The 15,211-nt window shown below is 36.7% G+C and overlaps 1 protein-coding gene across 3 annotated transcripts in view; it reads right to left on the reverse strand.

The window, feature by feature from the left end:
• cacna1ha (calcium channel, voltage-dependent, T type, alpha 1H subunit a) overlaps nucleotides 1-10,613 on the reverse strand; it is a 114,228-nt gene extending 103,615 nt beyond the window's left edge. For all 3 annotated transcript variants that reach the window (XM_082172379.1, XM_082172377.1, XM_082172378.1), the window contains exons 1-2: nucleotides 10,319-10,613; nucleotides 8,109-8,445 (exon numbers count right to left, since the gene is read on the reverse strand). In XM_082172379.1, the coding sequence (XP_082028505.1) occupies nucleotides 8,109-8,421 (313 nt within the window). In that variant the 5' untranslated portion in view covers nucleotides 8,422-8,445; nucleotides 10,319-10,613. The remainder of the gene's footprint in view (nucleotides 1-8,108; nucleotides 8,446-10,318) is intronic.
• Nucleotides 10,614-15,211: the final 4,598 nt, after the last annotated feature.

Raw genomic sequence — 15,211 nt, forward strand, 5'->3', positions numbered from 1 at the left:
CTTAAAGTACACAAAACTTCAGATATATCAAAATGTATACATAAAACAATGTAAGTTTATAAGACAGCATGAAAACTATGTGAAATAACTATGTGAAAGAGTAAACACATCTACAAGAATACTTAGAATATGTATTTATACATTATGTATATCTCGATCAAAAGATTGAGCACAAGTATAGGCCAAATATACTTAGATCTGTCAGTACAAGTCAAGAATACTTTAGTATACTTACTTTCTTATTTTTAGTTTAAAGCTACAATATGTAATTTTTTTTCCGCCGCCAGGGGCAACCTTTTACAGTAACAAAGGCGTAGGTTGATGACGCAGTGATAAGCGGAATGATGGGACTTGCCGTCATGCTGATGGATCTAATAATGTTTATGGATGAGTGAAAACATTTATGTTTTTTTACATGACTGAGGTATGAAGTGGGTCGCGATTGTTAAGAGACAGATATCAGCGCCACACGCGAGTCCAGCGGATATAAAGGAATAAGGACATTTAATTCTTCCGAACTACCCGCAAGTGCTGAATTACTACTCACAAAGGTCAGTTTATTTGACGAATTAAACTTGTGAGGTAAAGCAGCGCTGTTTAACTGGTCTAACGTTACACTATCATACTAAACAGCATTTGAGTGTGTTGAAAGTTTTAATGTTATTCTATGTGTTAGTTTGTTTGCTATGTATGAGACTAGCAGTAAGCTAGATCAACATTAGAATAACATACTGATCATATTCTAACATTTCATCATGTTTAGCTATATAACATTGATTTGTTTTATGTACATTTGCTCACCTGTCTAATAAAGTACATGCAAGAGCGGCGTCCCAGTCAAGTCGTGACTCGTGAAGCTCGGTCAAGTCAAAGTTAGTCGCGGACGTGGAGCTCTCGGTATCTCGAAAACGCCACACTGATATTGATCCTCGTTTTAGTTCTCCTTTTGTCCCAAAGTCTGCTTGTCATGGTCCATAATGTTTGAACGAAACAACAACAGCGTGCCGCTAGACGTTATGCACTACGCAGTTGTCCATCTCTGTCGCCATGGTTACTATAGCAGTACAAGCGGAAACCAGGGATAACGCGGATATTACGTCATTGACAGGCGACAAGTGAAGAGGGATGGGCACTTTTTAAAATAGTTAATTTCTCTGAATTTACAAATTCTTGGACACATTTAGGATAATGGAAGTACACAATTGAAAGAAATATTTAACACTGTGCAAGTGGTTTTTGGATATATTGATACAAAACTCTTACATATTGTACCTTTAAAAGAAGTATACTAATGGCACACTTGAATAAACTTCTTTTTTGTAAGGGCAGTGCTTCAAGCTCACACATAAATACATTCATAAAATATGCAACAGCTATTAAATACTCAAATTTGTTTTCATAGTCAACGGGATACATAATCAGGAGGATAAATTATAACATCTATAAGCTTGCCTCATGAATATTAATTATGTGACGTGACGTTGTCACAGATTCAGCCTGCATGCCATCAGCACCAGCTCCACCCACTCTAGTGGAAAACTGCCTTCATTTCACCATCTGGGCACTATGAACACCGGGTCATGCTGTATGGGCTAGCTAACTCACCTTCAGTCTTCCAAGGCTTCATGGATGAGGTATTCCGGGACATGCTCCAGAGATTTGTCATCAATTACATCAATGATATCCTTATCTACTCCTGAAACCTGGCTGAACATCACCAACATGTTGCGCAGGTCCTTCATTAGAGACCAACTTTACCTGAAGCTGAAGAACTGCCAGTTTCATCGTCCATCCGTCCACTTCCTGGGTTACATCATCAACGGATGTGGCATCCAGAAGGACCAGGGGAAGGCCCATGCTGTCAGGAACTGGCCACAACCCACTTCCATCAAAGAGCTGCAACGTTTTCTGGGATTTGCCAACTTCTATAGCAAATTCATTGCCAACTTCAGCCTGATTTCCTCTCCCATCACTTCATTACTCCAAAATCGGCCCAAGTCTGTGTTCTGGAGTCCACCTGCCATTGAAGCAGCTGAAAGAAGCCTTTTGCATCACTCCCATCCTCAAACACCCCAATCCAGACTTACCCTTTGTAGTGGAAGTGGATGCATCCACCAACGGTGTAGGAGCGGTAACCAGCAAATCCTCTCACTCCTCCATGAACACTATTGGTGGCCAAGTATGACGCAGGACGTCCAACTCTTCATTCAAGGATGCCCCATCTGTGCCATCTCCAAAACACCAAGACACCTACCGGAAGGCAAGCTCCATCCACTACCCATTCCTCACCATCCATGGTCTCATCTGGGAATAGAATTTGTCACCGACCTGTCTCCACCGACCAGCTGTTGACTGCTTCTCCAAAGCTTGTAAACTCGCACCAGGACTCACTCCCTTCCAGTGCATACTAAGATACATGGTCAGGTGAGCCATCAGAGGTTCCAGCTGTTAACCACTTGTTTCAGGAGAGCGAGAAGGTCTGGAACTCAGCTCATGTTTTAGTTATTGTTTCATGTTTCTTGTCACGGTCATTTCACGGTCTTGTCATGTGATTCCCTTGCCATCATGTCTAGTGCTTTCCTTGTCTTATATGTCATGTTCTGATTGGTCCATTTTGGTTCAAAAACAAGGTTTTGTTTTTTTAGAATTTTTTACTTCATAACACGAAATCTTGCTCTGAAAAGGTTGAAATGGTCCTAAAAATAGTCATACTTGTACTCCTCGTGATAAAAAAATGACCGCATTATAAATTAATGGGCAACTAATTTCATTTAGTGGAAACGTAAAGCACCTCATACAGCATGTTTTTACGACAACAGCCTATGCAATATCCAAGTTGTCCATTCTGCCTAGCATGTGACTTTGGTTCAAATGTAAGTTGTAATAATTAATTAATCTCTTACAGGATGTGTTTGACAGATCAAACCAGCTAGTACAGTGATTCAGTTTACTGGCTCTCAGTTAACCAGATCAATCGCCAGCATACTATGATTTGTACATTATAAAAAAAAAATCTTCTAAAAACAGTGCTTGTGCATTGTTAATATCTTGATGTTTTATTAACAAAGTTCGGGAGGAGCATGTTAAGATGATCAACCCAATCAGAAGAGGCCTAGATATACATAGCCGACTCGCCTATGTTTCTCAACAGTTTTTCTGCATCCCTCAGCCACCCCGACTCCTCAGTCTCCACTGGTTCCTATCCCAGCCAGGGATACAGGGGGAGTACTCTGGGTTTGGGGTCAAATTCCGAGCTCGGAGCCCTCCCCTCGGACAGCACGCCAAATACGCATACTCAGATCTGATTATTTGTAGGTGTGAACTTGAGAATTTTTTGTCTGCATATTTTCACCATCGATATGGTCTAATTAAAATTGGTTAATTATTGTCATGCATCTTTTTTGTTGATGAAATTGACAACCACTGATTAGCACTGATAACAGCAGTTTTGCTTTTTACTTTGATTAAAATTCTGCACACATATCAATATAGAAAACTGTTGCTAAGATACAACGAATGTTAAATAAAGAAGCTTTAAATCACTGGAGAGTGATGTTTCAGCAAGCAGCATTTTAACAGCAATCTAAAGCTACAATATCACTCATCCTAACCCCAACATGAGAAACCTGTCTGAATTGCTTTCGGGGAACAGGCTGCCACCTGCTGTATCGTTTGTAATCTTAAAGTCAAGTCTAAACTACACATCCAGATCGTTGCCCCTCAGTGACTTTGGCATGAATAGCTGTTGTTTTGCACTGTTAAGCCTGAGACCCATTATCATTATCTAGACTCAAACACACAGTGTCATAAAAATGCCATCCAGAGCTTTTACCACCCCGGAGGATCAGTATGAAAGTTTAAACGTGCATTAATGTTTACAGTCATGACCTGACCCATGAAGCTCACTTGTGCTGCAGATCTGAAATATCTGTACAGGTTGTCCTTTAAAGGCACAGACGCATGTGCCTTTATCGCTATTGTGCATTTGAAGACATAAAACTACGAGAAGACAGTCTTGTTAGTTACGTGCCATTGCTCTAAAGACTGCGAGCCGCAGGCCTAAAGATATACAGAAATCCAGCTGAAATGATATTAATCCTCAAACACTCCTCTAATCAGCATGCTTTGGCTGTGACTAACTTCTCTTCTCCATAAGCCCTAGACCAATAAATCATTCAGCTTCCTCTCCTATAGCTACATTCAAAGACTAGAGGTTATACAAGCACTGATTCTCATCAGACTCTGCTGTCTTCAACCGAAACAGCATCAGATCTCCAAACGTCCACTCTAATTTCATCCTTTAAACACAATACAGATAAAACATGATGATCCTAAATCAGGATGTACTGTAGGCTTATGTCGTGACGTGAAGCTATAAGTGCATTTGTTCCTGTCTGTTTTGTGCCCTGAGTGGGGTTTCAAAAACAAGAACATGTTGAGAGACTGCAATCTCTCTCACTGTGTCTCACCCTTTCTCTGCCAGCACAGCCTTTCTTTGTTTCTCTGTGATGCACAACCCATGACCTATCCCACAGTGCCAAGCTTCACAGTCAAACTGAATGATCCACACCGTAAACACATGCTTTCATTTAATGGTGAGAAGTTGCGTTGGGTGGAAAAAGATAAAACATGCAGAAAGACAAGCTCGCGTTGTGCTATATGACAATATTTCCTGATAATAGAGGAAATTATACTGATAGCCATCATTGTTGTTTCTTTGGTAACTTGCACCTTGTACGATGCCGGGTCAAATTTGGGATTATTTAACTTACAACACTACAAACCCTCTTGATGATATGAACATGATATGAATCCAGTTTTACTAACTGGACCCAATTAGTCTTTCTTCAATCTTTACTTAAAGAGATTAGCTAATCCCAGCTAACAAAAATATGCACTAAAAATGTTTTGTTAATGTTGCCATTAAGTTATGAAAATGCAATTTCTGATGTTCTCTGAAAACTCTGAAAAATCTCTTAATGTTTTTTTTTTAGGTTATGAAAATGTTAAGGTTACTGAATGTTAACATTCAATTTTATTATTTTCCAAACATTATGGGAACGTTACTTTTGAATGTTCTCTAAACATTCTGAAACAAGTAGTGTTTTAAAAAAAGTCAGCGCTTAAAAAGTCAGCGCTTTCTGCTTGCTAGGAAAGTTCTGCGTTTGGTGAGCTAATAAAATATTAAAACTCAAATCAATATTTTGTGTACAGTTATTTAATGATGTCATCTGGTATCATGGACTCGCTCTCTCATTTCATACAAACGCAGCTGCTACCATTTTGTATTGATTGTTTTGTACACTGTAATGGATTATACGATAACAATCGGGTACAATTTTAAAACATTTTCATCTCAAATCAATATCTCTTACCTCATAATTATTTATGTGGCATGTAATAAGTGGTATGACTGTACCGTATCCCTTAAATATCCGTCTAGTTAGAATCCGCTTGCTAGCAACTGCTTTCATTGCGGAAGCTTTGCATTTAAAGACCTAATAAAATATTTCAACTCAAGTCAATATTTTGTGTCTAATTATTTACTTATGTGGAAAATAGCCGTGTAATAAGCGGGATAATGTACATTCAGCTGGTTGTTATTGCAGAATAAACCCCTTCAGGGTGATGCAAGTCCTGATCATCCTGTCTGGGTTTATTCTGCGATAACAACAAGGGTGGATCTACATTATCCCTTACTTAATATTACTGGAAGAAATGTTTGCTCATAGCTTTGATATAACCTTGCCAGAATGTTAGCTCAATTTAGGTGGGATCACCCTCATGTCATTCTAAACCTGTATGGTTTTCTTTTTTCTTTTTCTTTTTTCTTCTTTTTTGTGAAACCTAAAATTAGATATTCTGAAAAATGTTTCTGTGTTCTTTTCTGTCCATCCATTTAAAGTCAGTGGGGACTAATATTGTTTTGGAGGCCCACTGACGTTCAGTGTATGGACAAAAATAGTCTAGAAGTTTTCTTCTTCCAAAAATATTTGCGTTCGACAGAAGAAATAAAGTCATACAGGTTTGGAACGATATTGATTTTTGACTGAACTATCCCCTATCCATGGCAACATGCCTGCTCTCAGCAGACTGAACATTGTCATTGTGGTCCAGGTGTACATCTCAACAGGATACTCGTATGGCCATATGAACACTGCACATATGGGGCCAGTTGCATAAACATAGCTGTTTTAAGACAGTGTTTTAAGATCTAGAATGACCCACTAGCAGTTAGTCAAAGGGCAGTTAATCTTACTTTTTGGTATCAAATTAGGCCAATCGACATTTTTATGTAACTGACTTAAAAAAGTTATGAACAGACTTAAAAAAAAAAAAAAAATGATGACTAGCTTGTAAAACTAGTCTTACCAGTTTATGCAATCAGCTCATTATCTAAATCTAAACACATTAATAACTCCCTAAGAGGCAAATGCAAATACCTTTTTTGTCTTTTGAGAGCAGCTCTTTTGATCTATCTAGAAAAACCAAAATAGCGAGAATAAAGATAATCACCAGGCAAAGGTCATGTTTAATAAAATATTTTAATATATATATATATATATATATATTTTTTTTTTTTTTTTTTGGAGAAGAGTTGGCAGCCATTGCTTATAACGACACACACACAGTCCCAGTTCTGCCATTGATATATACAATATGTCAGAATACAGATTAATCATCACCTCAGTAAAAAAGTGTTATGGCCTCGCAACACGTGCCTGAGGGCGAGAAAGCTCATGTATGACTAATCAAAATAAAGATGATACATACTTTCATCTGACAAGCATGCTCGTTTGCAGCCTTCATTTTACACTGCTGAACACTGACGCTGGCGTATCTAACTGACCCAAAAACAAGCACACAAAATAATAGAAACAGAAGAGCAGAAGACAGATAGAAAGATGAAAGAATATAAATGACCCAAATTTATGAATAGTAATTAAATGAACAACCAGCAGTTTTCCCCTTCGTGTATTGATGGGAGGGTGACAAATGGCATTTCCTCTCATCATTTACATTTCAGCTGTTCTGTATATTTGTCTAAATATTCAGTGAAATGTTGCAGTGATGTGTATTGTCATTTCTCTAATGTTGCACATAGAACTGCATGCTTGGTGCATAGATCCTAATTGTGATTATAATAATCCAAAAGACATTTGAGCAAGTGAAGCTGCCATTTATATGCATTTTTATATGTAAAGTGCCACACCATGAAAAATGTAAACAACTCACATAAAGAACATTTAAACGGAAAATGCATTTCCACACAACGCTAAGTAGCCCGAAAAACGCATTTGGAAATAATACAGATTGCAGTGGGGTTTTGCACATCCTCCAAATATCCCACAAAGTGCTTTCTATATCCAGGCAGAACCACATGACAACAAATCCATTAAGTCTATATACACTAATCATGGGTCTAATTGCTCTCTTTACAGCTGTCAGTCAGAAAGTGATGTAATACATAATGCACTTCATACCACAATGTGGCCATTATAAATGTAATATGAAAACAATTACAATCTAAGTTTAATTTGCTTAATGGCTAAGCAACAAAAAGCAAATCACAAAATGGAGGAAACTCCAGTGCACATATGAGGCCAGCAAGTCCAATTCATCATTAAAAACTAGAAATCATAAGCATTGTATTTAATCTTATCTATATCTAGATCATAAAATAATATCTACAAAGTGCCAGGCTGCATTTTGTGCATCACTTCTAAAGAGACTCAGCAGAGAGCTTGAGCCGCCCCTTCAGCTAATGAAGCTATTTATAAAATAGTGCTCTTAATTGCAACACTGCCAAAAGGACGAATCTTTGGGAAGCCTACACCGGTGGGAGAACGAGATCGGCTCTTATTTGTTGTTAAGAGTTTCCTGTCAAAATACGCGCAGGAAGCTGCAAGCTGTCACGGCAACCAGCCAGCCATTCAGCATACACCTACAGATCCTAATTGATACCAAAGTCCTGCAAGGTCCAAGAAAAAACTAAACTGTAATTAATAGGCTATTGTGTATTAAGGCCAAAGTCATCAGCGTAAACTTTAAAACCACGTACTAAATTGCTAAATAGTAGTTTCAGATGAAAACATTAGTTAAAGGATATGGGTTGCAAACCATCCTGAGACACCAGCTCCGTGGACGAGTGGTCTGTTTGATGCAGAAGAACACCACGGGCGCCAGCATCGGGTAGGGGGGCTGCTCCTCCTCATCGGAGGCCAAATCCGGAGTGGGGTCCCGGGCCCCGGTCCCCTGTGTCTGAGAGCTCTCATGGACGGGGATCCATGTGCTGCTCTTTTCCTCCTCATCGCCGATCTCTTCACTGGAACCGGGCGCCCGGTACAGGCCTGCAATGGGAACTCTTACCTCTCCTCTCTCCAAGTAATGAAAGTGTTCTCTCCCCTCGCCATCAGTCATGATAAAGCGTCTGACAATGGAATCCTGTAGTTAAAAGAACAAATATGTCAAACGAACAATGACATATGGCAAGCCGATTTAACAATTATTCCTTTATAGTACCTATTATCTATTTTTATGTTACTAGTGCTTTTAATACTAGCAAGTAATCCAATAGTGACTAGCTCCTTTTCAATTTCATTAGTATTGAAGTTTCATTTCGATTAGTATTAAGATGTGCTTATTGATAAAATACTAGTATTTGTATATACCAGCACCATTGTCTATTCAATTATTACTTATTCTATCTACTAGTCACTATCCCAGTAGTAATAGGCCTAAATAACTATTACCCAGTTAATGGTAACATATAGCCAATTTGCCATTTAATTCTATGGAGATCTATAGTTTAGATATCAAACATTGAAAACTACCGTAGTGAAAAAAACCTGTTCCAAAATGTATTTAAAATACATTTATTTCACAAATATGTGAATGTATATACAAATACATGAACATTTTTACTGACATATCACTTGAGACTTACTGATATACATATTATAGTTAAACTTTATTTGGAGTACTTCTTTATTGCACAATGCACATTTCATAACATTAAGCCTAAATGTGTTTAATATCACTATTAGTAAGGATAGTATGATCTCAGTATAATATCAGTCTTTAAATGCAAGATATTTAAAGTCTACACAAAGTATACTTGCAATAGTTCCACTTTAGCACAATCAATCAAATATAAGTATATCTTTAGTTGGACTTCAGCACTATTTCTGGATAACTAAAGTGCATTAAGAAAAAACTTAGTTGTTCCAATTTAGCAATCAATGTAGTATACCAAAAGTACAATTGCATGGTGTTTATTTTAAGACCATAAATATGTATATATATATATATATATTGTAGTAGGCCTATACTTAGCATAAAATAAATTAATTTCGTATATGTTTCAGCTTTACTAGCACACAGTTAATATATGCTAGTAGCCTACCTATGAAACACTAGCATCAAAAATGTAAGCATTTCTTTTATCTTAGCCACTAGTTATGTTTTACTTGTCTTATGTATCTAGTCAAATGGTTGTTACAGTTCAATTTCAAAATGTTACTAGTAGAACTATATAGCCTATATAGTGAACAATTCAAATGATAGTAGTAAAGGTCCTTGCACACTGAGTCCGAAATTTTCGTATGTGTTTTTTCGTGATTTGGTGGCTCTGAATTGTCAAAACACCATTCAAAATGCTTGCTACGCGAAAATCGCAGAAAATCTAACCTGATCCGAATTTTTTTATGACGTGCGAAAATTTCGGACGTGAATTTCGGACCTTAAATGTTTAATAATACGTAGGCCTATAGCGTCTAAAGAATTAGTAAAACAGTGACTATAGTAAAAGTAACTAGTAGGCTAAAAACGAATTAAAAACTAATAATTTGAGTATAATTTAATTTAATAATTTAAGTACTAATAAAATGTAATATAAACCTACTAGTGAAGAGGAGTGAATGTTAAATCGGCTTGCCATAGGATGTGTGTATTAAATGAAAGATAGTTGATTGTCACGGTTTTGTACAGTGAAGAGATAAGCGCTTGTAGCCTAAGATCCATCAAAGAGACAAGATATCAAGCTCCATTGCAATAATCTCATAGTTGTACATATTATAAAATAAAAGGGATCATGAATCAATATATAGCCTACTAGTCCTGAAGTTGAATAAAAAAAATAAAAAAAAACGTTTCGAAAATCATATCTGCGCATAGCTGCCGTGGAAAATAATCCTGTTATGATTATTTGTAGCTTTCTTCCTAAAGTATTTCTAATTTTCTACACAAAAAAAAACATACTGTGACGGAAATTGATTTTAAACACAACTTACAAAACAAAACAAAACACATAAGTTACCTTATAGATAAGGAATTGGAGGTTCCCATAAGCATCTCCTTTACTTTCAGTATACCGCAGAAAAATCCGTTCTGGTAAGAGACAGAGACTCGCTGAGATCCATTTGTCTCTTTCAAATGCAGTTTCTGCCTCTTAACGACGTAAGTCCTTCGATTTTCTTTAAAATGAACAAATCTTGAGTGATTTATCCCAAAACATGTCAGACTGTCTCAGGTGTGAAGCGAGAAAAGCCATTATCCAAAGAAGAAACTGCGAAAGGGTTTGGCGCATCTATGTTGGTCGGGATTCTCCCTTGATGTGACACGCCAAACTTCTAGTGAGCAGAACGCGCGCGAGCACGTGACGCTTCATTTGGCGTTACCCGCATTACTTCACACCAAATACTCTTTTATCATTCTTATTAAGACGGAATACAATATCTTAGATACGCTGAAGGCATGCTTAAGTAATTAAATCTTGTAAAATTACAATCGAAGGCTGTTCACTCAATGGACATGAGAAAAATCTGACTACAATTACTGAAAATATTAAAAGTGTAACGTTATGCGTAAAGAAATAATTTCGAATGAATCTGTTCAACATCTTCGTACTCACCTATGTTTAGCTGTAATCCTCCGATTCTCACAATATGCGTGTTTCCCCTTGTCCCAGTCACCAGTTAACACCCTCAGATAGGCTGCAATAATTATAAACAATTTTGACAAATCTAGCATTTAACGTTACGTCAATATATTTATGAATTGAGACAACAGGATGGCCTCAAACTGATTTTCAGCTCTATTTATTGAATTGTCACCATCGACCATTTTATGTTGGTGACAAAATAAGTAACGTTAACTTAGTCTCTATTTACATCACATCACACATGTAGGCCTATAATGTTAGTAATATTTTTTTCTGGTATTATATGTTACAGGTCCCTGCAGTCGGGAGGACTGTAAAAGAAGTGAAAAACTTAATGAGAGTAACTAAATGAGAGAGATAGAAAAGATTGCTTGTCACTCAAGCGGTCCTGTGTTTTGCATTTCAGAGTCATTAAGACATGAAAAAATATATATCTTTTAGCCTAGATATAGGCTAAATACTTAAATCAAATCACAATAAAAGAAAGAAAGAAAGAAAGAAAGAAAGAAAGAAAGAAAGAAAGAAAGAAAGAAAGAAAGAAAGAAAGAAAGAAAGAAAGAAAGAAAGAAAGAAAGAAAGAAAGAAAGAAAGAAAGCCTAACAACATGTAACAGTTAACGTTAGCTGCTAACGTTAAGTTAGCTGACAGTTAACTTGTAACACAGATGCTCAGATTCTTTCACACAACTGGCTGAACTCAGGTAAGTATCTCTATCTCAGGTAAACAACTCAGGTAAGCAATTTCACGTAAATGACTCAAGTAAGTGATAGAACGGACACTAACGGTTGATATGAATTTAAATGAATTTAACTAACCTTAACAGTAAATTAGAGAGTCAAGTGGTTCTCTGTGTTGTCAGGATGCACAGCAGTTGTCATGGTAACTCTACTCTCTCAACTGCCACCCATAATTAAAAAAATACAGCTCAACTGTTCAATGCAAACTCATTATAATACATTAAAGTTATAAAAAGATATTGGTAAACACGGTGACGTTTTTTGTGGGCGGAGCTTAGGTGGTGGCAGAACGATCCCTCTGGCCGCTTCACTAACGTTAGTTTGCGAGTTTTGTTAGCTTGTTTTTTAATAATGACTGGAGAAAATCCGATTTTAACTTAATGTGCAAGGTCACTCACTGTCCAGGACCGCGATTATTATTTGCAAAAGTTAATTTTAACGGACATCCCAGATTGGCTGACCCGTGACGATGGATTAACGTTAGCGCTACCTCCGGTTGAGTGGCCTGACTTCTACATCTAACGTTACCTGATAGAGAAACTGAGCGTAAAGAGAAACTGAGGGCATACCAATCTTTAGATGCCTAACGTTATAACTGTACTAAATGATCACGTACACGACTTGTGTGGTAGCCTACGATCAGCAGTTCTGCCTAGCCAGTTTTATGTCTCCTGCCAGTCTCCTGCAATTTTAATGATGTGAATAATTTCTAGAAATAAAAATTCCAGATACAGCATATTCATTTTTTAACAATGTATTTGATTACACTTTCTTACCAGGTTCTTCAAAAAGTCCAGTCACAATCAATCAAAACAATGTATAATCATAGATGATTCACAAATAATCACAATAATTTAGAAAACATTATGCGATAAAATTTCAAATTGGAGCCTGTACTCCGTTGATTCTTGCACCCAACCACACAACAAGATGACATTTAATAACAATAATTATAATTTAAGCTCTTATTATGTAACGTTAGCCGAATCTGGGCCGCTTCCAGTTTTCCCTTTGTTTTGCCGCCAGCTAGCGCCGTGTCGTAACTGTGACGTCGGCTCGAAATTGGTCAAATAGAAATTGCAAATAGAAATATATATATATAGGCTATATATACAAATAATTTAATATTTTTGTGACCCCAAATACCATAGAAAAAAAAGAAAAAAATCTTTACAATTTGTGTGATGGAGCTGACATTTTCAGTTGAGACAGAAAATATAGGCACAATTATTTGAAATGAATAATAATCATAATAATATTCCAATAATAACCAGAACCTGTTTGACCTTGTTGAGCTGCAGGTAGAACATGAAAGAAATCCTTCAAGATGAAGAACGACTTTAATATTACCTGATTTTATAAACATCTGCCAGTGTTGACATAAAACATAAGAGACAGCTGTGAAATCTTATCGAAAAATGAAAATGAAATCAAATGGTACACTGCATGTAAAGAACGTGATACTTATTATCTAAAATGCTGCTATTACGGCATACACTAATGGCATGAGTTGTCCCATGTCCCAAGAATCAGTGAATTATTACATTTACAGAAAATACAATGCATTATTACTTGTAATAAATCATCATTGATTTCTGTTGGACTGGATGAGGATTTTGCGGTTTTTAACATCTCATGTGAGTTGACTGTCAAACATGGCATTGAAAATGCTCTTTCATTTAAAAACACACTTTCCTGTGTTCTGAATACTAAGCCATTGTTTCAGTGTGAATCAATATTGCCTCCAAAAGCGTTAGACATTCCTTAACCCTAATATGTCTTTTAAAAAATCCCTGAGAAGAGCATTTTACAGTGTACAGTATCACTGTTTCCATGGCATCTATAATCTCATCAAATTAACTGTAATTTTGAAGAAATATCACCTCCAATAGATAATTTATTTCCCAGAGATAATCAATACACTGCTTTTGGGAGAATGACCTCTTAAGTTCAGGGTAAGCATGTGGTCGCCACTGATAGCAGCACTGGGGTTGTGCTGGATTTAGCTTGCACATGTGCTGTACAACAGCAGTGGAAGATATATGGACTGAATGCATTATTGAGAGGCATGTGGGCGAGTCTACATGCTTTCCTTCCACGCTCAAGTTATCTTGTAAATGAGTACAGCAAACCATAATAAAAAAATAAATAAAAAACAGCTTTTAATGAATATCACATGAGCCCAGCTACTGAAGAAATTCACAATATATTAACATCAGAGGAAAGAGATGAAGCCTAATCATTTCAGCATCATTTCACATGCCTGTTCAAAAACATAGCTTTTTTAGCTATGACAATACTATTGTTTGTACATGTTGCATATATGTATATATATATATATTACATAAAAGTTTGTAAATATGGAGATTTAGTTTAATGATTTGCTATGATCATTCAGAAGAGTTTCTGTAATGTGTTTTTTTTTGTGTGGGGGTTACCATCATGGTGACGAGTGGAGCATGAGCTTGGTTTGAGAACAGATCAATGTTAACTGATCTATATTGTCATATTCTTTCAGCATAATTGCAATGCTATGCTTTGCTAATGCTATCAAAGCATTGTATTAGCAAGTTAGTTAGTTAAAGCTAGCCAAGTTTCCACTACTAAAATATATGTTGAAATTACATTATAATTTTAATGTATTTATTAGCTTACTCAAATATTTCAAGTTAAGAACCATTCAAATGTATAAGTACTAAATAAAAATCTGCCAGTTCTGCTTACTTAAACTTTGAAGTAACTTTTTACCTCAGTTTTTTTAGTTTGCCATCCTTTTCAGATTTACAATGTACACACACACACACACACACACACACACACACACACACACACACACACATATTGTATATATATATATAACTTGTATGTAAGATGCGATTAGACAGCACTAATATATGTATTTTAAACCACTAGATATTAATGACTCACTGAGCTGTGTCAAACTCTACACCACCACTTCTTTAATTGAGAAAGATTAAGAACAAAGATCTATCGACAAGTCCGGAAACAGGTGTGTGACTTAAATTACACTGAAATGGATTTGATGATTGTTGGGGCCAAGGGGTTTGCACAGTTTGGTGAGCATCCAACAGGTGTGCTGCGTCAACTAAAGGCACTCCAATATCTGTGGTGAGAGAATCTGACGTGTTCTCACAGACGGGGGGGGGGGGGATGCAAGCAGCACTATCAACCTGTCAATCATCCCCTGGGTGGTTATGACTGCCACGCCCCATTTGCTCCTCCATTCCCTCCCTTTTTTATCACTGCAAGTCATTCGAAAGAATTCTAGAATTTTAAGGATTCTATTTATTTTTTTCACAGTTCTTTCTGTACCACAGTCAATATTTGTAAGCACTATCTGGTTCTATAACAGATTTATTTTTCTATTCAAAACTTTTCAGAGATTAGATGCAGCTTGATTTATGAAAGTTGTGAAAGGCATGTATATTTCAAGGACCTTCTTCTGCACTCATCCAGGAGGTACTCAAATATTGCTCGTCATATCCCAGTGTTCTATCAGGTGTTCCGTCCC

The sequence above is a fragment of the Leuciscus leuciscus genome, assembly GCF_965113295.1.
Source record: "Leuciscus leuciscus genome assembly, chromosome: 1".
NCBI lineage: Eukaryota > Metazoa > Chordata > Actinopteri > Cypriniformes > Leuciscidae > Leuciscus > Leuciscus leuciscus.